Source organism: Python bivittatus, unplaced genomic scaffold (genome assembly GCF_059951505.1).
Source record: "Python bivittatus isolate LINGU-HERP-01145 unplaced genomic scaffold, Pbiv_v1 ctg000840_np1212, whole genome shotgun sequence".
Lineage (NCBI taxonomy): Eukaryota > Metazoa > Chordata > Lepidosauria > Squamata > Pythonidae > Python > Python bivittatus.
In genome coordinates this window covers 10,509,980-10,535,611 of record NW_028277113.1, presented here as the reverse complement: position 1 = coordinate 10,535,611, position 25,632 = coordinate 10,509,980, and the positions used below count along the sequence as shown (strand labels likewise).

The 25,632-nt window shown below is 36.7% G+C and overlaps 1 protein-coding gene across 1 annotated transcript; it reads left to right on the top strand.

Moving 5' to 3' along the window:
- Positions 1–14: 14 nt before the first annotated feature.
- VPS4B (vacuolar protein sorting 4 homolog B) lies at positions 15–25,632 on the top strand. The gene is made up of 11 exons (XM_088130920.1): positions 15–187; positions 2,021–2,132; positions 4,188–4,338; positions 7,244–7,311; positions 9,773–9,892; positions 11,373–11,529; positions 13,000–13,148; positions 13,369–13,450; positions 14,537–14,756; positions 19,132–19,269; positions 23,788–25,632. Exons 1-11 carry the CDS (start codon positions 164–166, stop codon positions 23,887–23,889), a joined length of 1,323 nt encoding a protein of 440 aa, XP_087987046.1. The 5' UTR covers positions 15–163; the 3' UTR covers positions 23,890–25,632.

Below are 25,632 nucleotides of genomic sequence, written 5' to 3'. Positions count from 1 at the left end.
TTTTTCTTAAAAAAAAAAAAAAAAGAGGGAGATAATTCTCGCCTGCTCTTCGCGGGACGACGGAGAAGGGGGGGGGGACTGTAAAGGAGAGACGGTGGGCGCACGATAGGTTTCCCTTTCAGTTTCTTTTGTCCTTTTTCGGTCCCTCTTCGCCCCGCCCATCATGGCAGCCACATCCAACCTGCAGGTGAGCATCTCCTGGCGGAACGTTGGGCTCGGGGGTCGCGCGGTCCCGCCCATATTCCGAAAGGGGGGGTCGGGGGACGTGACGTGACGTGACGTTCGGAGTGGCGGGGGAGGCAGGAGGCGCGTTCCCGCCACTCGGGCAGGTGCGATTTCTGACTTGGGCGAAGTTCCGCCTGCGCCCCCCGTGGTAGTTTTTTCTGCGGTGCTGCTACCCCATACTAACCCGGTAGGCGGAAAGTTGCCCAATCGCAGGAGAAGGCTGCTGCTCGCTTTTTTCTTATCGTGCCTTTCCTATGAATGACTGGTTGGCTAATATGAGGAACGGGACGCTGCAATCGCTGGACCTTCGCTCTGATTCAGCGGGCCCTTCATGTTCACATAGCGCTCTCCAGTACTTAAGCTGTAGACCAGGAAGCTTAAAGAAGGCGTGGGAGGAGGCGTAGAGTTGGGCTAAAGGTGTGGCCAGGCCTGAGGAGAGAAGTGTTTCCTGAAGGAAGTAGGTTTAAATCATGAGGATTTCTGACCCTGGATTATTAGGTTCAAGAAGAAGTAGGGTTGAAGTTCAAATACTTTGCTGGATTATCTTTTTTGTTTTTTGCCAAATAGCTCAAGAGCCTACCTTGGTCAGGATCAGCAAAGCAACTCACAGTTTGCTGTTTCTGATCATTCTGCGGGTAGAGATGGAAGGGGCATTGTTAATTATTCCTCTCCATAATCCGTTAATGGAAACAATTGTAACTTCAATTACAATTGAAGTAATTGCTCCACAGCACGTCTCAGCAAGAAATCATTGCTGCATTTCTTGACTCTCAGTGTTCCTCCACAAATATTGCGGATTCAGACAGGAAGTAAAATGGCTATATTGTAATTGTTGCGCTATTAAACCAAGTTATTATTTGGTTGGGGATTTTTAACATAAAACTATGGGAAAAAACAGCTTAAATAATACCAGTAGCATGGTAATGAATTAGTAGTTACTTTTCCATCAAGATGTTAATTAATATAAGTGTTTTAATAGTAGCACACTGTAAATGTAAAGTCTTACGCTTAAAAAAAACACAGTTAAGGATACATATTTAGCTTCTTGCAAAGTAATTATTACCTTATTTTATCCCAAATTTTAATGTGATTATTTTTCCAGGGTCAATCTAGAGTAATTAATGAAGTTTTTCTGAGGCATTATCAAGAAAATATTTCCTAGTTTTTGCGAACAAATTTTAGATTATAAGCATGTTGGAAACTTAAGTATCTACTTTTTTAAAATTTTTATTAGTAAGGATTTTTGATACACATTTTATATATTATAAAGAATGAAACATCTATATGGTACACAGGCCACATTCAGATCAGTGAAATGTGCTTGGTTGTCATAATTTTTAGTCATTACCATATCCATGACATGCTAGATTTGGGACAATTTCTTTTGCTTAGTAATCCCTTACAGAACAATTTTATTGCTTTCAATTGTAATTTGGCTACCTCAGAATGCAATGTAGGTAAGAATGTAAATAAATGCAAACAATTTCAAAAGCAGACTGCCACACTGAAAGAAAGAAAGAAAGCGTCTGCTGCAGCTTTGGATCCTGGCAAGAACATTTGCCTGAGAATTATAGAAAGTAATGCAATACAAACATAACATGTATATACCTCAGGACTTGCTTTCAAGAGACCTGGGCAAAGTACTGAAAACAATAATAGTTTAAGGCTATTTCAAAATGGAGTTGTCATATAATCATACTGTATTCTTGTATTCCTATGTTGAAAACCTGTTTTAAGATACTTAATTTAAGGAACAATTGATCTAATATTTTAATATTAATTGTATTTTTTATAGAAAGCAATAGACCTTGCTAGCAAAGCAGCACAAGAAGATAAAGCAGGGAACTTTGAGGAAGCCCTACGTTTGTATCAACATGCTGTGCAGTATTTTCTTCATGTTGTCAAATGTAAGAATTATTATACTAAATATAAGTGGCTAGAAATAAGCTTCACATTCTTCTCTGTTTTAGAAGCAAAATTCTATGCACCAATCTTCATAATGGCTTTTGGAGCTCTTGGGATGGTTTTTAAAACTACAGATAACATTTGTTGGGGGCCTCAAGAGAAGATTAAGATCTGATTAAGATCCTATCTACCAAAACAAAAACACATTGGATATATTATATTAAGACTTTCTGTGGTGTCATACTTGTTGCAGGACATAAATGGAGTTGCATAAGCCTTTCCTCGCTTGAGTTTCTATCATCTAGCCATGACACACATATGTCCCAGCTAACACTTTTCTGCAGTGTCCTTATAACATCATATTTTTCAGATCCTTATCCCAACTGATCCCTAGTGTATAGGATTGCCCAGGTCCTATTGACTGTTTTAGGCAGATGCTGGCACACCTTCCCCACAGTCCCTGGGCAGTATTCTCCAAGGCAATTTTGATTTGGGGAGTGGGAAAGACTGGGTCTTTCATGCTAGGCTGTTCTATACATACTAGGCTTCCAAGCCAGTCACCAGCTTGAAGGTCCGACTTTGAAAGAGGAATCAAGCCAGTTAACAGGTGAACAGCATTGGGGAGGGCTGTGTGGTTCAGCAAGAGAGAGAGTTCTGCTGTATCACACAATTTCTTCCCCTAGACCTGTGACCTGTTAGTTGGATTACTTTTAAACATGCATTTACTGCTTTTTCAGAAGAGAGCTAAATCCCTTATTTAAAAATAGCCTGACTTAACAGCTGATGGATATATAATAGGTCCAGAGGGAGACTTGTGCTGCACCACACCATCTGTACATCTGTCATTGTTATTGGGCAGAACTGGAGCAATTTTGACAGATGACTAAACCAGCAGTTGTAGCCGTTCATCAAAAGCTGTCCTCCCATCACTATCCTGTGTTAAGTTGAATTGTTGGGGGATCCAGCAATCTCTTTCCTTAAAGTGTCCTACACATAATATATAAGGACAACACCATTTGGTGTACTGATCGGCAGTGGGGCCACTAAATTTTATTCCAGTATCATTTTCTGCCAAGGATTTATCAAGGATTTATCAAGGATAAATGGATAGCACTTTAAATGAACCCTAGTTTGAATTCTTTTCCAATTTCATGGAATATTGAGGATTCCCTTTAAAGGTAGATGTGCTCTAACTTAGTGACCAATTAAAATGTTAGTATGTGAATTGTCAGGACTTCCACTTGAAACAAGCTTGTTAGCATTTTAAGAAAGAACTTGGTAAAGAGATACTTGAAGAAATGTACGTTGTCTACCAGTGGGAGCAAAAGGTTGAAAAATGGATATATTCTGTGTTGGAAGAAGAATGCCTCCCAAAGGAAGTATACGAACAAGAAAAAGCAGTGGAGACAGGAAGTCAACTAACTTGGCAAAGAGTAACAAGGAGAGGGAAGGACTAAATATGAGTGGGGGCAGGATACATGAAGAAACTGAAGACTCTAGCATTGCTAAAAGAGATTGACTCATCTTACCTATAATCTGTGTTTTGTGCCTTGCTACAGTTTCTAAGCTATCAAAAGACCACCTAACCCTTCAAGGGGATGTTTTAGGTATTTAGGAAGCTATTTTACCTTTAATCTTACTCCAAATTGTTAGAAAGAACTGGGCAATAATTTAATTGATATTTATACTTCATTCGTTTCCCCATGCTAATAATTTTGGCCCTATTGTGTCCATTTTGTTTTCTGTGATATTATAACAACATCAGTTTTTTTTCCTAAGAAAAGTTCACTGAAGTATGGAAGCTGCACATGTTTATTTATATATCCCAATCTCTAAAAAGTATCATCCTAATCTGTTTTGTCTTTAGGCTCAAGCAAATAACCAACATTCTTTAAATCAAATAATTGTAAAGGTATTTCAGAGTCATAATTGAAAATCAGCAAAACAAGAATAGTTTATTCATTGGTAACAATATATACTGTTTTAGGAAAAGATTGTGTGTGGTTTAAGTAGCTGTTTTTTTGAAGAAGTGAAAGTAGACTTTTTCTGATTCTCAGATGAAGCACAGGGTGACAAAGCAAAACAAAGCATCAGAGCAAAGTGTACCGAGTATTTGGACAGAGCAGAAAAACTGAAGGACTATTTGAAAAAGAAAGAAAACACTCCCCTTAAACCAGTGAAAGAATCTGGTTCAGCTGATGAAAAAGGGTATGCCATCTTCATTTATTCCAAGATTAACAAATTTGTTCCTCTCTGTAAGATTTGTAGTTATAATCATGCAAGAAAAAGTACTCCCAAAATATTGTTGAGTTTTGATGAATTATCCAAGTATTACAGTGCATTCTGTATTAGTTTTGTAGAAATTACTATATACCAATTTTTTTCTTCCAATTATGTAACATGTCGCTGCTTTCCTTTACATAGTTACTGGACTTATTTCTCAAACACTTAATTCTAAGAATTATGTGTATGATTTTTTAAATTTTTCTTTCCAGAGGTGGTTTAGGGAATAATGAACATAGTATAACCCTGTTTTTATGTATGTATGTATGTATGTACAGTGGGGCAAAAAAGTATTTAGTCAGCCACCAATTGTGCAAGTTCTTCCACTTAAAAAGATGAGAGAGGCCTGTAATTTTCATCATAGGTATACCTCAACTATGAGAGACAAAATGAGAAAAAAAATCCAGAAAATCACATTGTCTGATTTTTAAAGAATTTATTTGCAAATCATGGTGGAAAATAAGTATTTGGTCACCTACAAACAAGCAAGATGTCTGGCTCTCACAGACCTGTAACTACTTCTTTAAGAGGCTCCTCTGTCCTCCACTCGTTACCTGTAGTAATGGCACCTGTTTGACCTTGTTATCAGTATAAAAGACACCTGTCCACAACCTCAAACAGTCACACTCCAAACTCCACTATGGCCAAGACCAAAGGGCTGTCAAAGGACACCAGAAACAAAATTGTAGACCTGCACCAGGCTGGGAAGACTGAATTTGCAATAGGCAAGCAGCTTGGTGTGAAGAAATCAACTGTGGGAGCAATAATTAGAAAATGGAAGACATACAAGACCACTGATAATCTCCCTTGATCTGGGGCTCCACGCAAGATCTCACCCTGTGGGGTCAAAATGATCACAAGAACGGTGAGCAACAATCCCAGAACCACACGGGGGGACCTAGTGAATGACCTGCAGAGAGCTGGGACCAAAGTAACAAAGGCTACCATCAGTAACACACTACGCCGCCAGGGACTCAAATCCTGCAGTGCCAGACGTGTCCCCCTGCTTAAGCCAGTACATGTCCGGGCCCATCTGAAGTTTGCTAGAGAGCATTTGGATGATCCAGAAGAGGATTGGGAGAACGTCATATAGTCAGATGAAAACAAAGTAGAACGTTTTGGTCTAAACTCAACTTGTCGTGTTTGGGGGAGAGAGAATGCTGAGTTGCATCCAAAGAACACCATACCTACTGTGAAGCATGGGGGTGGAAACATCATGCTTTGGGGCTGTTTTTCTGCAAAGGGACCAGGATGACTGATCCGTGTAAAGGAAAGAATGAATGGGGCCATGTATCGTGAGATTTTGAGTGAACACCTCCTTCCATCAGCAAGGGCATTGAAGATGAAACGTGGCTGGGTCTTTCAGCATGACAATGATCCCAAACACACCACCTGGGCAACAAAGGAGTGGCTTCGTAAGAAGCATTTCAAGGTCCTGGAGTGGCCTAGCCAGTCTCCAGATCTCAACCCCATGGAAAACCTTTGGAGGGAGTTGAAAGTCCGTGTTGCCCAGCGACAGCCCCAAAACATCACTGCTCTAGAGGAGATCTGCATGGAGGAATGGGCCAAAATACCAGCAACAGTGTGTGAAAACCTTGTGAAGACTTACAGAAAACGTTTGACCTCTGTCATTGCCAACAAAGGATATATAACAAGTATTGAGATGAACTTTTGATATTGACCAAATACTTATTTTCCACCATGATTTGCAAATAAATTCTTTAAAAATCAGACAATGTGATTTTCTGGATTTTTTCCCTATTTTGTCTCTCATAGTTGAGGTATACCTATGATGAAAATTACAGGCCTCTCTCATCTTTTTAAGTGGGAGACCTTGCACAATTGGTGGCTGACTAAATACTTTTTTGCCCCACTGTAGCTGAATGGGCATACATGTTAGAATCAAGGAGCAAAAAGGGGGAGGGAATGGAATCCCAAATATCAGCGAAGAACTTTTTTATTTTTGTTAATCAGGCCAGCTTTCATTTGGGAATAAACTTTTGTCAAGCATATTTTGTGAACTTGGTTAGGATCTACTGAATTGAAATCACTAGCTAAATGATACCCATTGTATCTGTTTCATCCCTTTTTATTGTTGAGTTGTTTGGTTTTTAGTGTCTGCCCTCCCTTCCTTGCATTTTTTAAATTGTGGTAGAATACCTATTGTTTCTAATCACAAAATAGATGAGCAGTAGAATACTGGATTGAATTCAAAATTAACTGCTGTTGATTTTGTTGGATCTACTCCAAATATGATTTAAAATTGGATGCATCCATTGTATTCAAATTAATTTTGTACCTCACTGCATTTTCCTGTTGAAGGCAGAAAAACAAGTTTCATGCTATTTGGAAAGAGATTTGTAATGACTTAAGTTATTTGATTCTTTCCTGCGGCACCAGTTTTCTGAACTATAACCATATCACATTTACTGAAAAACAAGTTAGGATTGAATGTATACCTTCCTCAGTGTACTGAGGGTTAATGCTACCAAGGACTTCTGTTGTATTACATGTTGACATATGTATTCTGCCTCTCTTGTGAGCCAAAGGGCTGCCTTATGAAAATCTTCTATAATTTTGGGAGGTTTGGAAGAGTAATGAGCCAGGGTTAGAAAAAGAATCTGCTTAAGAAAGACCTAACATCTGTGTATAAACAACATTTTTGTTACTCTTTTGATAATAATATACTTTAAGATGTATAACAACCTGAAGTTCCAGTATTTCTTGATATGTTTTTTGAGGGAAGAATATTTTTGTTAGAAATGAATCGATCTTGAGCAAAAGAACCTATCTCTGTTTTAGCTGTATACTTTACTTACACCCAAATTAGGAATGATAGTGATGGGGAAGGAGAATCAGATGATCCTGAAAAAAAGAAGCTACAGAATCAACTCCAAGGTAGCCTTCCATCAAGCTCTTAATATTTTGAACAAAACATTTCTATCAAGTTGTCAGATGAAGGGTTGCAAGAAGTTTAAATATTGAGTACATTTTTCTATCACCCTTGTAATGAAGTGGATTTTAAAATTAAAAGAGGGCACATGGGGTACTCTTTAGCCTGATAAATACACTCTCTTGCTTCTTGGCTGTTTGTAAACAGTTACTGCTCTTCTCTTTCACACAATTTCTTGTTGTTTGATCCCAGCCTTTCAGTGCTCCTACTGAGCAAGATGATGGTTTGCTACTGCACAATTTGCTAGATTTCACTAATTGACTTTGTTTTATTGGCACCATCCTCTGCCACCTCCTATGCTGTGCTATGAGGACAATTCCATTATTTCTTGCTTGATGACACTAAGCAGCAGTCTTGTTCTGCCTCAAGGGAGATAATATTACAGTGCTGCTTAAAAGTTTGTGAACCTTTTTGAATTTTCAATATTTCTGCATAAATATGACCTAAAATGTGATCTGTTTTCCATATAAGTCCTAAAACTAGATAAGCCCCAGTTAAACAAATGAGTCAAAAACTTTATACTTGTTCATTTATTTATTGAGGAAAATGATCCAGAGCTACATATTTGTGTGTGATGAAAGTATGTGAACCTTTGCTTTCAGTAACTGGTGAGTTCCCTTTGAGCAGCAATAACTGCAACTAAACATTTCTAATAACTGTTGATCAATCCTGCATATTGGCTTGCAGGAGTTTTAGCCTAGTTCAGTTTCAACTCAGGGATGTTGGTGGTCTTCCTCACATGAAGTGCCCACTTAAGGTCCTCCTTACACAACATTTCTAAAGGATTAAGGTCAGGACTTGACTTGGCCATTCCAAAACATTAACTTTCTTCTGCTTTAACCATTTTTTGGTCGTACAACTTGTGTGTTTTGGGTTGTTTTACTGCATGGACCACTTTCTCTTGAGCTTCAGTTCACAGACAGATACCCTAACATTTTCCTGTGGAATTTGCTGGTACAATTCAGAATTCATAGTTCCATCAATGATGGCAAGTCATCCTTGTCTAGAGGCCCAAACCATGATACTGCCACCACTGTGTTTCACAGATGGGATAAGGTTCTTATACTGGAATGCCATGTTCTACTTTGGTCTTATCTACCACATAAAATTCTTCCAATAGCCTTTTGGCTTATCCACATGATTTTTCACAAACTGTAGATGGGCAGCAGTGTTCTTTTTGGAAAGTAGTGGCTTCCTCTTTACAACCCTGCCATGCACACCATTGTTGTTCAGTGTTCACCTGATGGTGTTCTCATGAACACTGACATTTGCTGATGCAAGAGATGCTTTCAGTTCCTTAGACATTACCCTGGGGTTCTTTGAGACCTCCCAGGTGATTCCATGCCTTGCTCTTGGTGTGATCTTGGTTGGTCAACCACTCTTGGGGAGGGTAACAATGGTACTGAATTGCCTCCATTTGTACACAATCTGCCTGACAGTGGCCTGGAGGAGTCCAAACTCTTTGGAAATAGTTCTATAACATTTTCCCACCTAGTGAGCATCAACAACTGTGTTTTGGAGGTTCTCAGAAATCCCCTTTGTTCAAGCCATGACATGCGTCCACATACCTGTGTTGTGGAACACAGATTAGACTTTGATAGTGAATACCGAGAAGTCTGTTCTTTAAATAAGGCAGGACCTCCCACAATCACCCCTGATTATCATCCCATTGATTGAAACACCTGACTCTAATTTCCCCTTCAAATGAACTGACAATCCTAGAGGTTCACATTCTTTTGCTACACACAAATATGTAGCGTTGGATAATTTTCCTCAATAAATAAATGAACAAGTATAATGTTTCTGATTCATTTGTTTAACTGGGTTCTCTTTATCTAGTTTTAGGACTTGTATGGAGAACAGGTCACATTTTAGGTGGTATTTATGCAGAAATATTGAAAATTCAAAAGGGTTCCCAAACTTTTAAGCATTGCTATACCTATGTTGAATGGTATAAGAAGGCATGGGTTGTCTTATGGATTTCACAGCAATCTGAGGGTATGAAATAAATCTTCCCTGTTTACTTGCCCTCCTGGAAGGTTAACCAACTTGCTCGAGTCTTTGCCCTCACACCTCCCCTTTCTCGGCTAACCCTAATCAAGTTAATATTCAGATTTAAAGAAAAATATACAGGGGGTTTAAATTTTGGCAGTCTATTCAGTCAAATTGCTTAGCCTACACTTAGTTTGGATTAGAATAGCTTTTCCTATAATGGGATGATCATAACTTGCTTACTTGTTTTTGTCAGAAGTAAACCATAAATATGCTGCAGTTGTGTTCTCCTATTGATTGTCAAAGATTTTGGTTCAGAAGCGAATAGGATTCTACTTTAAAGGAGATGTTTACATTTCACTTTTAAAGAACTATAGTATGGAATGTGGATACCTATAGTCTTTTGTTTTACAGGTGCCATTGTTATGGAACGACCAAATGTAAAGTGGAGCGATGTTGCTGGCCTAGAGGGAGCAAAAGAAGCACTTAAAGAAGCAGTAATATTGCCCATTAAATTTCCTCACCTTTTTACAGGTGACAGCAAGTGAATATATAATCAGTACCTTCTTGGCATTATTAATTATATACTGTCTTTCAATTAATCGTCAAGTGTTTGAGACAGAGTTAGAGTGTACCTAAAGTCATTTGAGGTATCATAAGAAAGGTACATGCAGTGTACGTGGAGGCAATACAGTTAATGAATCTCTTCTCAAATGAAGAATAATAGCTATGGCTAAATACAAAAAAATGAAAATATGGAATTACTTGATTTGCTGTTTTTGGACTACTTGATATTACATATCTGTATGGAATTTTTTTGCTATGTTATAGAATAAGAATCTCCATTCACAATTCTTTGTTGTATATTCCTTCTGTTCTTTATACTAGTCATGTGATGTCCTCAATAGACTGTGCTAATTCTTGAACCAAAGCCAGAAATGTTTACCTTTCTTACTGAGGAACTTACTAGAGTTTTTCATCAAATACATAAACATTCAGTTTTTTAAAAAATTGAGAACCATGTAATGTAGTGATTGCAGAGTTCAATTCACACTGGAGTAACCTAAATTATTGTTCCCCGGTCAGTTTAGCTGACTTCATTTGGGTATAAAATAGGCTGAGCGGAGCCATTATGTACTGTTTCTGTTCCTTGAAGGGCAGGATAAAAATGTAATAATACTTTTCATTGTTTAAGTAAAATCTTACTCTGCTGGGAAATTCTAACTACAGAAGCTATTGATCTTCGTATTTAATAGAAGGCTCATAAGAAATGTTCAACTTTGATTTCCATTTCACTATATACTTTGATTTTCCATTTCACTATAGAGAAGATTGGTCAACACAAAATGTGTATATTTTTTGTTTTAGTGTAGCCGTTCCCAGTCTGGTACTATCCAAATGCATTGGGATAATTAGTTGCAGAATTTTAGGCAGTGTGGCTAACAATATGGGTCTAATGATTATTGGGACAATTTCATTATCGTGATGGAGATCATGAAGTCCCAGGGTCAGAGCTATTTTAGTATGAATGTTAAGTCCCCAAGTCTTGGGATTCTGTAATTCCACTTCCAAGACTGTCATGGCTGAATATGTAATTTGATATATGGAATACAAGTAGTTTCTCCAGTCTGTCCATGTGAGTCTCTACTACGTTTTGGCTTTGGCAGGAAGCCTGCTGAGAATGGTCAAGTTCATATGGACTACAGTAACTTTCCCACCTCATACCTACCATCCAGGCTTCATTGAGTGCTGCACAGCTTCCTGTGAAGGCACAGCTGGGTGACATCAGTTCTTTCCAATTCACAAACACAGGTCAACTTCCTTATCCACAATTAAGTTCTGACCTGCATTAAATAAATAGCCTGTGCAGAGAGGGAATGCAAAAGGGTTTTTTTCTTAATAGTTAAAAATTATATTTTGAAAAGTGTGTGACTGCTTTGCACATGCTAAATGAGCAGGCAACTCATTAGACTTTTTAAAACATCTATATTAAATATTACTGATTTATTTTTAGGGAAGCGAACTCCCTGGAGGGGGATCCTTCTGTTTGGACCTCCAGGAACAGGGAAATCCTACTTGGCAAAAGCTGTTGCAACAGAAGCTAACAATTCTACATTCTTCTCTGTATCATCTTCACTCCTTCTCTCAAAATGGTTGGGAGAGAGTGAAAAGTGAGTAGTAACTGATCAAACAATTTTAAATATTTGGAATCTTCGATCTATATGTAAGCTTAAGTAGCCTATATTTGCCTAGCATAGAATGCTCGAAGTAGATATAAAAATAATTACATTGCAGAGCCAGAGCAGGCAAGCTGCCACTGATATCTGAGTAGAATTGCAATAGATCTTCTGGCATAAAGCATGTCTTCATCCCCCACCCCAATTTGTTATGTTCAGTCTATGCTGGAATCCTAACCACCAGAACATATGTGTATCTCTGGTTAATGTATCCTTGTAAGGACTAATTCCATTCTCAATCGCTCACTCGTGCATCACATGCATCACTCAAACCAGCAAGACACAATTTATAATAGTTTTGTTTTTTTAAGGATTGTTCAGTTACAGGTACATGCACAGGAAAAAATCAGATTTATAATCCTGAATTTCCTACTTAGGAAGGATTAAAATAGTGGAGTCTATGAAATAATTTACCCTTCTGTGCAGGTGTAAAGAAAAGCTGATGGCTTCCAACCTGTCATGAGCATTGATGGGAAAGTACTAGGAGCTAAGATACCTTGTTGGGGAGAAAACTGAATGCAGAGCTGAATGAACAGCTGAATTAGCTAATTCTTTTTCCTGCCTCTTCTTATACTATTCAGCAGAACAATGTGCTGATCTCTGACCAGCAATTTTCAATGCCTGAACAGCAATGTCTAGATTTGGATCCAGATTTAGACATTATTACAATTTTATTCTCTGCTTGGAAGGGGGCATTGGGACAAATTGTCATCTTCTGTTCTCTGAAGTGTTCAGATAACTGTTCCATAATATTTTCATCAGAATGAGCATTTTGGCTTTGGATTACTGGGTCTCATGTGCTCTCAACCATTCACTGCTCATATTTGATAAAATAGTGCTGGTCTGGAATGGATTAAATGCAAGTTTTATGCAATTTTTATGTGTTCAATGGGTAAGATAAAGGAGGGAATAAAAAGATTTTTGGTGATTAAAGAGTAAGGATAAAATGAGCCAGAAGGAAGGAAGACTGATCTGATAAATTTCTCTGGTGTATTATTCCCAGAAACATGTCTGCTTTACAATTTATTTATTTTAGAAATTTATAAAGCCATCCAACTCTACAATTCCTGTAATCACTATCACAGATGTTTTTCCTATTTCTGCATAATTTAAACAGTGCTATGTTCTTTAGCTACATAACTGCATTGCAAAAAGGGTGTTTGATCTACTGATCATTGAGAGCTGTCCAAGAATTTGAGCCTTCACAATTTAATTTGTGAAAATGTGTATAAAGCAATTGGATGAAAGTCATTTTTATCTGAATGACTGATACCTAAAGTAAAATTTAGTAATAAAGGCTTTAAATGCCTTACTACATTTGGTAGATGGATATTTTAAAAATATGGTTCTCTTGCTGTGCTTTATCACTACATTTTCTTTAATATAATTTAAATTGCTCCATAGGCTAGTGAAAAATCTATTCCAACTTGCCAGAGAAAACAAGCCTTCAATTATCTTCATTGATGAAATAGATTCTTTATGTGGTTCCCGAAGTGAAAATGAAAGTGAGGCAGCTCGGCGAATTAAAACAGAGTTTTTGGTTCAAATGCAAGGTAAGATTATTAATCTCCAGACGTGGTTGGTTAAAATAATTAAAAGCATGTGTGTATATTACATAATGGCTGTAAAATATTGTAGTTTTTAACCTAGCATGCATCAGCCTGCTTAATAAAATCTGTGGAGTTGAAAGTTTAATAGTGTATTTATCTTGTAATTTCTTTATGTTATACATTCTATTAATGGACAATTATCATATTGACTTATTTTTATTAGGAGTTGGAACAGACAATGAAGGAATTTTGGTTCTTGGCGCTACAAATATACCTTGGGTTCTAGATTCTGCCATAAGAAGGAGGTAAAGAATGGATGTACAAATAAATTGATTACTGTCCTGTGGTTTGAGCCTGGATGACTCATAGTTTCAGAGCACTTTGGATTGGAAAACTGGTTATACATCACAGATAAAGCATTTCCTTGTTCATGTGAACAGCACATTTGGACATCAGCATCAATGAGCTGTTATTTTATCAATATTAAAAATGGTGATGGGTAGTGTAACATTACATTCTTGTAATAAAGAGGGATAGAACATTTTGTTCCACTTTATAGGTGTATTTTCCCATTAAAAACATTATTTTTCCATAACAGGAAGCCATGACTAAAAGAACACTGGGACTGAAGCTCAAACTTGGCAAATGATGCTGGGAATATTCTGGTTTGGTGCTTATTCCCAGTTGTGGTTTGTTGAACCAGGAATGTTACATCCCAAAGGACCTCTTACATTTACTTCTTTATTTCTGTCTTGCAAAAACTGTTGATAACGTTTAACTTGATAGAGGAATGTGACAGTCATGTTGAGCGGCTTTTGTTAATGTGTGGAAAACTACAGATTTCTACCTCAAAACCTTAGGCAAGCGGTAGTGTTCTCTTCTGTCTTAAAGTCTTGGGTTCAAAAACAGACTGGAAATCTTCTGAAATGTTAGGCTGTGTTCCAATCTGACAAGACAGGATGAGAGTTCAAATGTTAATGGGAAGGACAGCAAATACTTTATCAAAGTTTTTCATGTTTTAAGAATCTGAATTATACTGTGCATGTAATTTAATACATAAGTATATGAAACAGTAAGCTGTTCATTTCTGATTCAGTATAATCGTTTTTTGTCTTATTCATAGTACAGATTTTTCTTCTAGCCTTCACATGTGTGATCCTTGGGGAAGATTTCTGTCTTAAGCTGACAAAAAAGTGGGATAATAATTTAAAAAGCCAAAAGAACAATTGAGTTGCTTTCTGAAATGGGATGATATTGCTGATTCACATCTTTCATTTCAGAGTTAAATTTTCAAAAATCATTATAAAAGAGTAGCTGTTTAAGAAAAACAAATCTGAAATGCTATACCGTGGCCATGGATAAATGTTGGTGTTTCTGATTTTTTTAATAAGGTTTGAGAAGCGGATTTATATTCCCTTACCTGAAGATCATGCAAGAGCTGCAATGTTTAAGCTTCATCTTGGGACTACTAAAAATACCTTGACCGAATCAGATTATCGGGAACTTGGAAAGCGAACTGATGGCTATTCCGGTGCTGATATCAGCGTCATAGTACGTGATGCTCTAATGCAACCTGTTAGGAAAGTTCAATCAGCAACACATTTTAAAAAAGTGAGTAGTTGAACTTCTTTTCTTTTTGCCAAGGATCAAAAAAAAATTGCCTAAGGGACATGGTCTCATCTCTGAGATCATACCATGTCTCTGAAATGCAAGCATGAACTCAAGGAGTTCCTCATTTCAGTCTAAACAAACCTCCATCCCTAAGTTCTGTTCTTAGAGCAGGAGGGGGTGAATGAAAGCAACAATTAATTCATTAATTAACTCAAACGTCTTCACTACAGTTTAGTTCTATAGGTTGTGGGGGTGGTTGTTTTTGTTTGTTTGTTTGTTTAGTTTTGTGGACCTCAGCTTTAAGAATTAGGACCTGTTCCTAAATCTCAGAACTCTTGGGGCGGCGGGAGCTGTTGGAAATGCTAGTGAAATTATTAAGTAAAATATCCTCCTGCCTTTCCTAACCTCTTCAACTACTACCTCTAAGTTCTCTTGCTGTTACTAGAGGGGTATGTTTGGTTCGGAAATATGTTAGCGTTCACCACACCTGGGCAATATACAACAGCATGATGCAAAGATGGCAGGGGGGTTTCTTAGTCTAACAGTTGTATTGTTGCCAACACCTGCCTTACCTTGTCTGGGCTTGAAACTAGCAGGGTCAGGGCTGGTTAGTACTTGGATAGGAGACTTCCAGGGAATTCCAGTGCTATAAGTTAGACTGGGAAGTTGGAAAAGGAGTCTTGGAAGAAAGCAGTAGCAAACCACTTCCAGATTGCTGCCAAGAAAGCTACATGGACTTCACTATGAAGTCGGCAGGAACTGAGTTTGTGTCAGGCCTATCCCAAGGAACTCCAAGAGACAATGCAAAATCAGTTCAGTTATGTTTATTAGCTACAACCTCTAGCAAGAATCTTCTGTTGAGCAGAGTACAGCAGTGCTCCCAGAAACCCTTTGCCTTTGAAAAATACACACCAGCATGATAGGTTTGCAAACTGCAGTGTCCATATCTTGTTCTCCAAAGAAACTCAGCCAGAAAATATATACCATCTGGTTGTTTATGGATAAAAATGCAAAACTTCATAAAATACAAGTTGTATACAAAATATAAAAAAAAAACACTTCTCATAAATTCAGCATCCAAGACTTATCCACAAAACATAAAGTCTCTAGCCAAAAACTCTCAGAGAAGAGGTACACTACTTGGTTATTTGTTACAACTACATAACCCATAAAACTACATACCTACATAGTGGCTAACGCTCTACTGCAACTACCGCTGCAACTACAATTGCAACTACAGGGCTGGGCATACAATGCTCCAGTTATATTGTCACTCCATACCCCCCCACTGGGTAACTAGCATACACACGCCAATAGGTGGCAGTAATTAGCAGTATACGTGCACAACACACAAGTCACAAGTTGTTTTGTTTACATCAGCTACATAAGCTAGACATAATATTGTTGTACAGATAACGGGATGAATTTCTTCCCATGAGAAAATCCTGACATCTTCCCAGACTGAAACTCCAGTTCCCAAGTCAGCCGGCCACAACAGTGTGAAGTCCTCAGGGAGGTGCCAGTCTTGTAGTTCCCACGGTCCATCGGCGAGCTAAGAAAATGCTTATCTCCCTGAGCCTGGCCTTCATAATTCCATTCCATCACAGTTTGACTGGAAGGAGAATTTATCTTTTGTTAAGTTTTTGTGAACCAGATGCATGAAATGCTATTTCTAGTTAAAGCACCCATTGTTTGTAGAAGGGGGTTAGAATGATTAACAGTGGGGTTAGGGCAGAAATGTACTAAATTAGACATTTTTACATTAGTGAACTAATTAACACATGCAGAAAAATAGAAAAGCATTGTCTCCCTTTAAAACATAGAATACAGTTGAACTACATGATGGGTTGTAATTCAGCTGTTGTGTTTTCAGAAAGTTCTGTTTTTCAAGAATTGACAGGTCTTGGGAGGTTCCTCCAATTGCATTTTCTTGTCAGTGAAACTGGTTATTGTAGTACAGTTTCCCTTAAAGTAGTGCTCTCCAAACTTGTTCAGTTTGCACAGTCACCAGGCAACATGTCTATTGATTAGATTATTTTGCAGAAAACAGAATTGGCATGATGGGAGTTTTATTCCAATATGTCATAAATTCAGACTCCTACTGCCTCATCATTATTGCACAGAGAAAAATTATATACTTTACCGAGATTCTTTTAAGAATGTTCTTTAAAAAATCAGCCATTTTCTGTTAATATGTAGGCATGTGTTTCATTCTCTTTTGTGTGTGGCATGCAACCAAGACACTTGCACATTTATTATGTCTTTCAGTAATTAATTAACTAATATATACTGCTTTAATATACAAACATATTTAAAACAACCATTGTCTTTATGTAGCTGCATCCTTCTTTTCAAGAACTTCTATATTTATCATTAAGTGGCTCTTTTTTTCTATCCTAATTTTTATCACTATTTGGAAGTCATTCTGTTTGTGATTTTTGTTTTCACATTTTAAAAAGTATGGAAAATATAGTAAGGAAGGAAAAAAAGAGAAAACAATATAAACAATAAAATACAGATGGATAACTAACAAATCTGGAATAACCAGCAGATCTAAAGTTTCATATGGCTAATATGTTCTAATATACCATTAACAATTTAAGTACTATAAGACATTTCATATCCAATTTCTAGTCAAAGCATGTCTCGATTGAACTGTGAAAAGGTTTGGCACAATTGAAATCAATAAGAGGAAAAAGAAAAGCTATATATAATAAACACTACATTAAATACTACAAATAATATGCATGTTATATATCAGATTAAAGTATGAATTCTAGAAGCCAAATTTGGGATGTGGCTATACAATTCCATGTATAGATTGTAGTCTAGAAATGGTTTCTAAATAAGATTGATTTGTACATCAGATTTATTTTTTAGATATGAAATTATTCTAGACATTGAAGCATATTCCCACAGTTTAATTAACCATTCTTTCATAGATGGGATCAGAGATCTTTTCCAATGAAAAGCATATAGAATTCTTGTAGCTTTATTATATACAATACCAGTTCAGTGTATTAAGGAATAGTGAAGTTTAATCAAACTGTTGGAATGGAATTACTACTTTCAAAATTTGTTCCATTCCACAATGAATTAATTTCCAGTATTGTTGAGCTTTACAATATTACCACCACATATGGAAGAAAGATCCTATCTGTTCTTGCATTTCCAGGATTTTGGAATTATGTCAGCAATTATGACTTGAATAATATACCAGTGATAAAACATCTTGTACCAGTTTTCTCTAAGTAAAATGTTTGAGGTGAACTTGATGCTCTTTTTCCATTGAAATTCACATTGTTCCATCTCTATAACTATATTCAAATTTTGCATCCATTTAATCATAACAGTGTTTAACCTGTTCAGGCTCTGAATTGTATTTCACTAATAAATTGTAAATTGAACCTGGTAAATATTTCGTATTATGAGTTATAAGATTTTCAAATTCAGTGAAATTTCTCAATAGTCTCCCTTGCTTCCATAGTTTTCTTGTGGCAGTACTGCTTATTTGAGAATATTGGAACCAACTGAATGTGGAAGAGCATTTTGTAACAAAAGACTCAAGAGATCTTACTTTTGTCCTGTTAATAATAACATCTTGTAATGTAAACAGATTATTGTCTCTCCATTGAGCAAATTTCTTATTTTTTAATTCTTCATAAAAGTAGAAATTCAGTAAGGAAGCAAGAGGGGATAAGTCTAGGTTTACTCTTTCTTACATTTATCCCAAACATTCAGTAAGTTGCTCAGTACTAGATAGTTCCTTAAAAATTGTTTATTTCTGTGTATATCAACCCAAATATATTGGCAAGCCCTGTAGAAGGTCTGCCTCTTCCATTAAAGTGATGGAACTATGAGATAGAATCTATTCTGAAATCCATGACACAAGTGGCATGATAGTACAAACTGAAATTCAGAGCTACTAGGCCACCTCATTCTTTTGAAGCTTGCAAGTTCTTGAATTTAGTCCTTGGCCTTTTGTTAGACCATACACTTATGTGTGCTAGTTGTTTAATACCTCATTGTCAATAGGAACTGGAATAATTTGAAATAAAAAAATTAGTCTTGGTAAAAATATTCATTTTGACTGCTGCCATTTTTCCTAACCAAGACAAATATAATTTCTTCCATTTAGGAATATCTGTCATGATGTGTCTCCAAACTGATGATTAATTGTTCTTGAATGGATCCTTATTGTTTTTTGTCAAAAAGATTCCTAAATATTTAACCTTTTTAGCAGTAATGTTAAAGCCAGTTAGACAGAAGATGAAAAGTAATTTGTGTATTGGCTGACTGACCTTTATCCTTCTTAACTGTATATGCCTCTAAATATTTTTAATCCTGCAATTCAAGATTCTTGTTTCTTTCAAAGGTAAAAGGACCATCGCTATCTGATCCAGATGTTCTAGTAGATTTGTTCACCCCATGTTCTCCAGGAGAGCCCAGTGCCATTGAAATGACATGGATGGACGTGCCAGGAGATAAACTTCTGGAACCTGTTGTTAGTATGGTAAGTTTTCAGTTGCTATGAATATTTTGACTTCAGCCTACTGTGCCATCTTAGAATAAAGGTCATAGATTCATAATTAAATCAGGGCCCTATTTTCAGAAACTTCAAGTATCTTCTAAATCCTTATGGACTGCAACAGTAGTATGACACATGGCAAAGCATGCCTGCCGCAAAGCAAATTGAACCCTATATCTGTCCCTACAGAGACTGAGCTCCTCCCTTCTGTGTACATTAGAACACAGAAGGAAGTGTCTTTTTCCTTCTCTGTCTGAAAATCAAAAACTTTGTGTATGTTTGTCATTCTGTACCAATCTGTCCAAAATGTTGCTGCTTCATTACATCTACGGGCTTTATGTTAAGAGAAAGCAGTCTGATGCCTTTCAGGTGTTGTGATCTACAGATCACATAAGCCCTGCATCACAGCCCCTGATCTGGGATTTTAAAAAATGATAACAAAATCCCCAGAGAGCACCAGCCTGCCTTCTTCTCTTTTATTATGGGAATCCTACTGGCTTCTATGCTAGCTTATAACCACTCTACAGACAAAACTTGGAAGCCAGGGTTCTTGTTTTTGTTGTTATTGTTGTTATTGTTATTGTTATTTTATCCCTCCTTTTTTATATATATCTCAAGGCAGTGAACATACTTAGTACTCCTGCCTCCTATTTCCCTACAATAATAATCCTGTGAAGTCTGAGAGAGAGTGATTGACCCAAAGTTACCCAGCCAGTTTTCATGCCCAAGGCAGGCCATGAACTCACAGTCTCCTGGTTCCTAGGCCAGCAGCTTAACCACTACACCAAACTGGCTCATATTACACTACCTTAGCTTAGCTTAGCTTAGCTTAGCTTAGCTTAGCTTAGCTTAGCTTAGCTTAGCTTCGCTTCGCTTCGCTTCGCTTCGCTTCGCTTCGCTTCCCTTACCTTACCTTACCTTACATTACATTACATTACATTACATTACATTACATTCTCTCTGTGTAATATAAATAGTATAGGAAACTATTGTGTCAAATCAGATACCTGATCATTTAGCTCAGGTTATTTGCTCTGACTGGTATCAGCAATTCAAGATTTCAAAATGGACTCCTTTTGAGTCTTTGAAAATGCTAATAATTGAATCTGAAATCTTTTTTGCACAAATCAAGCATAATACCAGATAAGTTTTTTGTATTTTTTAAAAATTTGTATAATATAATTTGGGCTTAATAATTAAATTCCAATTCTGGAATTCTGAATTAACCTTAAAACTTAATGATTCATTGTATTTTTGCTATCATAAAGCTTCTAAAGATTGAATATGAATTATAGGATGCAACAGTATAGACCAGAGAAGATTAATAATTCAAGACTCTTACACTAATACCTGCATTATTATTTAGAATTAAATTACAAGCATAGTAACTCAACACCGTGATGTGGGTTTTTTTAGAACATTCGGAATAACCCCCATGTAAATTACCCCATCTGCAAGGTAACTTTCAATTTCTATTGGAAATATTTCTAAAATGTGGTTCTCAGCCACTGAAAGCTTTTCCACCTTTAGCTTATAGCATAGCAAGATGCTGGATCCCAGTGAAACTATGGCTTAATGTGCTGTACAAACTCAGTGATTTAATTTCCTCTACTTCAAGTAGATAAAAAATGCATAAGAATTATAGTCATGTGAAAAGTAAGTACACCCCACTGATTTTTTTTATTTTTTCAACATATTTCAACATACAGATATTTGATCCTCATTTCAACAATATTGATAGATAAAGAGGATGTAATAAATATCATGCACCATTTACATTTTGCAATCCATTGTATAATTAAACAAATATAAATGCAAAGCCGAACATTTCAGTGGGATTTCCTACTTTTTCACATGACTCTATCTGTCATAAAGATAAAAGCTTTGTTATCCAGTTCACCCATCGTAACAAGGAGGGATGGTTTTCTTGAACAAAAATCAAAGTTCTATTAACAATATGCTCTTGGCTTATAGAAAGGCCTGAAGCTACATTAGGGCAGCCGTACCTTATTCTTCTACAGCAAGTAATAGTATGCCTCTCTCAAAAGGGGAAAAATGAATACCATATGGATTAGAATTTCAGTTACAAAAATAATAGAGGTCAGTAGGTGACAGCAAGGTGACTTGGCTGACCTTATCAGGGCTCCAAAGTGAAGTACAAGCCTGGTTAGTACTCGGATGGAAGAAGACTTGCAAATACCAGAGCTGAAGGCTACATTGGGAACTTGAAAAACAGCCCAGAAGAAGGCAAACCTCTCATAATGTTGCCAAAAAGCTGCATGGACATGCCCATGAAGTCTTCAGGAGTCATTGTTGACTTAAAAAAGACATTGCCTTTTACAAAGGTAATTGGTCTTGTTAATGCAATATATAATTGTTGTATGCCACCCACAGTCACCTTGTGTAAGATGGGTGGCTATATAGATATGATAAATAAAATATAGCCTGCCTGAATAGGAGTTGGCCTCTGGCAAACAGCTGAGTCTTTGTAATAACGTGACCAAAATCGAGAGCTTATCTCCTGCTTGCTTACTTATTCAAACTATAGTTGTTGCACAAGCAAACATAAGCACCATAACTTTAGATGCATCTTTTTTTTTTTTAATTGTGGCCTGATTTGGGAAATGTTAAGGTTTTTTTCTTCTATGTAAAAACTTGAAGTTCCAACATAAAATAACAATTGCTTAAGTAATTTTATGTTACAAAATATATAAATAAGTCTAGACCAAAGCTGGGTTCATGTATTGTATTAGGTCAAAATGCTATTTGTTTTCTAGTTGCTTAGCTTATATATGAATTCATCCAATTATTGTTTATATATGAAACCATGTTTAAGCAAATTATGGCTTAGTATAGTGTGCAGACTTAACTCTAAGTTAGCCCTTTTAAAATAGGTTTGATTTCAGTGGACTAAAGTGTAACTGAGCTTTCAAATAAAATTTCTGGAAAATAATGGGAATGATATATAATGCTTCTCATTGTATACGATAACGTTAATTATCTATTGTGACAGTGGCACTAAGCTAGAAACTGGAAGATCATGAGTTCTTGCCCTGGCCTGGGCACAAAACCAGTGGGCTATCTTGGGCCAGTCACTCCCTCTCAGCCCTAGGAAGAAGGCAATGGCAAACCTTTTCTGAAAATGCTGCTGAGAAAACTGCTGGGACTTGTCCGGGCGATTGCCAAGAGTCAAGACTGAATCGAAGGCGCACACACGCGCCCACACACACAAAGAAAACCATTTAATTTGAAGCAAGAGCTTCAAATATAGAGCACAAAATGCCAGTGCAAATATGTTCACCTGCTCTTTTTTTAGGGATCAGTAGAGGCTTTCTGAACTTTCTGCTCCAAAGACCTGAAAAAGTATTGCTAATTGCTGTGATGGCCTGTTTTATGGTTTAAATTACAAAGCACAGAATGACGATAATCTTTCTGTGCAAGAATGTAATTAAGGTGCTAGTTTGAAGCATTGATAGGCATATAATTTAACTCATTAGTTCCACTAGCAACCTTCTGTTTTTTTTTAAAGGGTTGGGAAAAAGTGGATTTTGCATTTCTATGCAGAGGCTGCAAATTTGAGTCACCTTTGGGTTCCCTAAGCTACCTGTTCCTACCTGTCCTGTGTAACCTATGTTTCTCACCCATTCAGTGACCACATCTGCTCTGCCAGGAGAAATGTCCTCTCCCATTGAGGTTGCGTGAACACGTACAGACACCCTCACCAACCCAGGACGCCTACCACCTTCTTTTAAAACTTAGAGAAAGACTTGTTGAGAAAAAGGGAAACTGCTTTTACTAGAAAGGCTTTCTTTATTGGCTAGAAATGTATTTTGACATCATTTTTTAAGAGACTGATTTATGCCACTGAGGGGATGTATAGCTATTCTCCCCAACACATACTCACACTTATGCAGTTACACCTCCACTTAATTTAGTTTGCTGTAGAGTTAAATATCTGAAGTGGAATATCCCATGATTATTTTAATTTCCCATAAATTTGCATTTCAAAACATCTTTCTCTAGAGTGCTTTAATGTTCTGAGTTGTAAGAATGGGATCTCATAGTTTGGGCTATAACATGTAGTAGTAAAGCACTGTGAAGTGTGAGTGCTGGTTGGCAGTGTTTAGGATGCAATATATATGTAAAGCAATTGAGTGAACCTTGCTTCTGAGTAAAGATGGAGAGGGCTCTGCTGTTAGTTAAGTTGTAATCAATAAAATCATTCTACAATAATATATTCCTTCTAAGTACCAGTAATACAAAGCAGGTGTGGTACCTTGTATTGTTAAATTTCTGATAAAATTGTTAGACTTCGGTTTCTATGGTAACGATTTGAACAATTGTGAAAAACCAGTTAGAAATGTTAGAGGCTGTTATGATTTCTTTGTTTTTATAGCTTCTTTTAGTTTCTTCCCCCATGCCATAACTCATGAAATTGTGGTGCATGTGCTATGTATAATAGAGAAATGTGCAGCTCTTAACTGTTCTTTCATTTATGTGCAGGCTGATATGCTGAGGTCACTAGCAAATACAAAACCCACAGTAAATGAGCAAGACCTGGAAAAACTAAAGAAGTTCACAGAAGATTTTGGACAGGAAGGCTAATCCAAACAGCCCTCTAATCCTTTTATTCCCCCCACCCTCCTTTTGGCATTATTGCCTCTATGTTGCCAATAAATAAATTGCTCATTCCTTCTTTTCCATATGAACTGAATAGCCTCTTGCAAAGATCTTTGAGTTTATGTATATCACTTTCCAGAAATATCTATTAAATGTCATTTACTGAGAGCATGGTAATAGGACTTGCTGGCAAAAAAGAATGGACAAATGTGGTCTATATGTTTTAACATTTGACAGCCCCTTTGGAGGATTTCTCACTAAGAAATAATATAGCCCTAGGTCAGAAGTATTTATAAACTCCTATTGGCCTAAGAAAGTACTTTTAAAAAAAGCAGAAAATTCTCTTTGGTTGTCAAGTGTTGATTTTTATAACCAGTGAATTTGCTTGCAAAACAAATGCTCTTTCTTGAATTATCATCTGGAATTTGGTAATACACATGGTTAAATTAAAGTTTTCATATAAACTGTGGTGAATTGAAGTTTCAGAAGGGAGAAAGTACTGAAGGCCAATACTTAATGAGTGCATAATTGAAGTTCTGATGTGTTTTTTTTTTAATTTCTGCAGTATGGTATTGCCTTAAAAACATCAAACATTGTTTTGAATAACTCACAGACACTCACTGTGCAACTTTAAGAGAACAGACTTAAATGTAAATAGTGTGTGAGACAAATTCTCTTCCTGTCTGGTTTCATCCTGCTTTATTCTCTGTAGGAATTTAAACCAAGCAAAGGGTCAGATCCTGTAAAATTCCATGGAGAAGCCTGAAATCCATGTTTTAGCCAGCCATTTGTTGACACAAGATAATTCTGAACTTATCTTTATTTTGAAGGAAGCTCTTGGAATGATGTGCTAAACAGCCTGGTGAACTTCCCGAGGGTGCCCGAGATTTACCTTAAAAATTCTATATTTTTAGTTTAATAGATAAACTATATTCAAAATAAACCACAGTGCAAGTTTTGTTCCCAAAGACTTCTGTTAAAAATTACGCATTTTAGAGAAATTCTTAATGTGATCTATAACATTACAGTGACCAGTTTGAACATCACATTAAAAACATTTTGCTGAACCTCAGGCTTAAAGTCTTCCTCCTTCCATACAGTGGAAGATGCAGTTATAAGTTTCTTGCTACTGGATTACTTTAACTGCAGTCTGCCTTGTCATCCAAAATCAACAATTTGTAGTTAATCTTACACATGCTTTAAAATAAGCAAGCTTCAAACCATGGGTAATGAAGCTGCCTTATTAAATATGCCAGAGTTAAAATTAATCAGAATTTAAGATTCAATAAACATTAGCCAGGTTTGGCCAGGGTTGTGAGGAAAGAAGGGGAAATATGCAAATTCAGGACACTGTTCTCATTGTATCAAACTCTGTTCAAATGCAGCCAGTGACAGCACTGAATTTGTGCCTTGGAAATTTGCCCTGGTTGTAGATAGTGAGTGCTGTAGTATCTGTGTAACACAAATTGCATTTATGTTATGGAAATGTATCTTGTAGATGCTTACGGTGTTGCAAATTTCCATGTAAAGTACTATGCGGTCATCTCACAGGTTTCATTTCCTTCTCATGTCTGTATTTTGCGTACTTTCTGAAATCATAAGAATGGTTGAAATTTGTCACTGGATGAAGTAAAAAGTTGCAAGATATCACTAGTTTATGTTTCTAAATGTTTTCCTGTATAGGATCAAATATACTTTTATGTTAAATATATGGACTATTTTGCTCAA

Coding starts and splice junctions, on each gene's coding strand:
- VPS4B (XM_088130920.1), top strand. CDS start 164: ATGGCAGCCACATCCAACCTGCAG. Junction 4,339..7,243: donor GGTTCAGCTGATGAAAAAGG/GTATGCCATCTT, acceptor CACCCAAATTAG/GAATGATAGTGATGGGGAAG. Junction 13,149..13,368: donor GTTTTTGGTTCAAATGCAAG/GTAAGATTATTA, acceptor TATTTTTATTAG/GAGTTGGAACAGACAATGAA.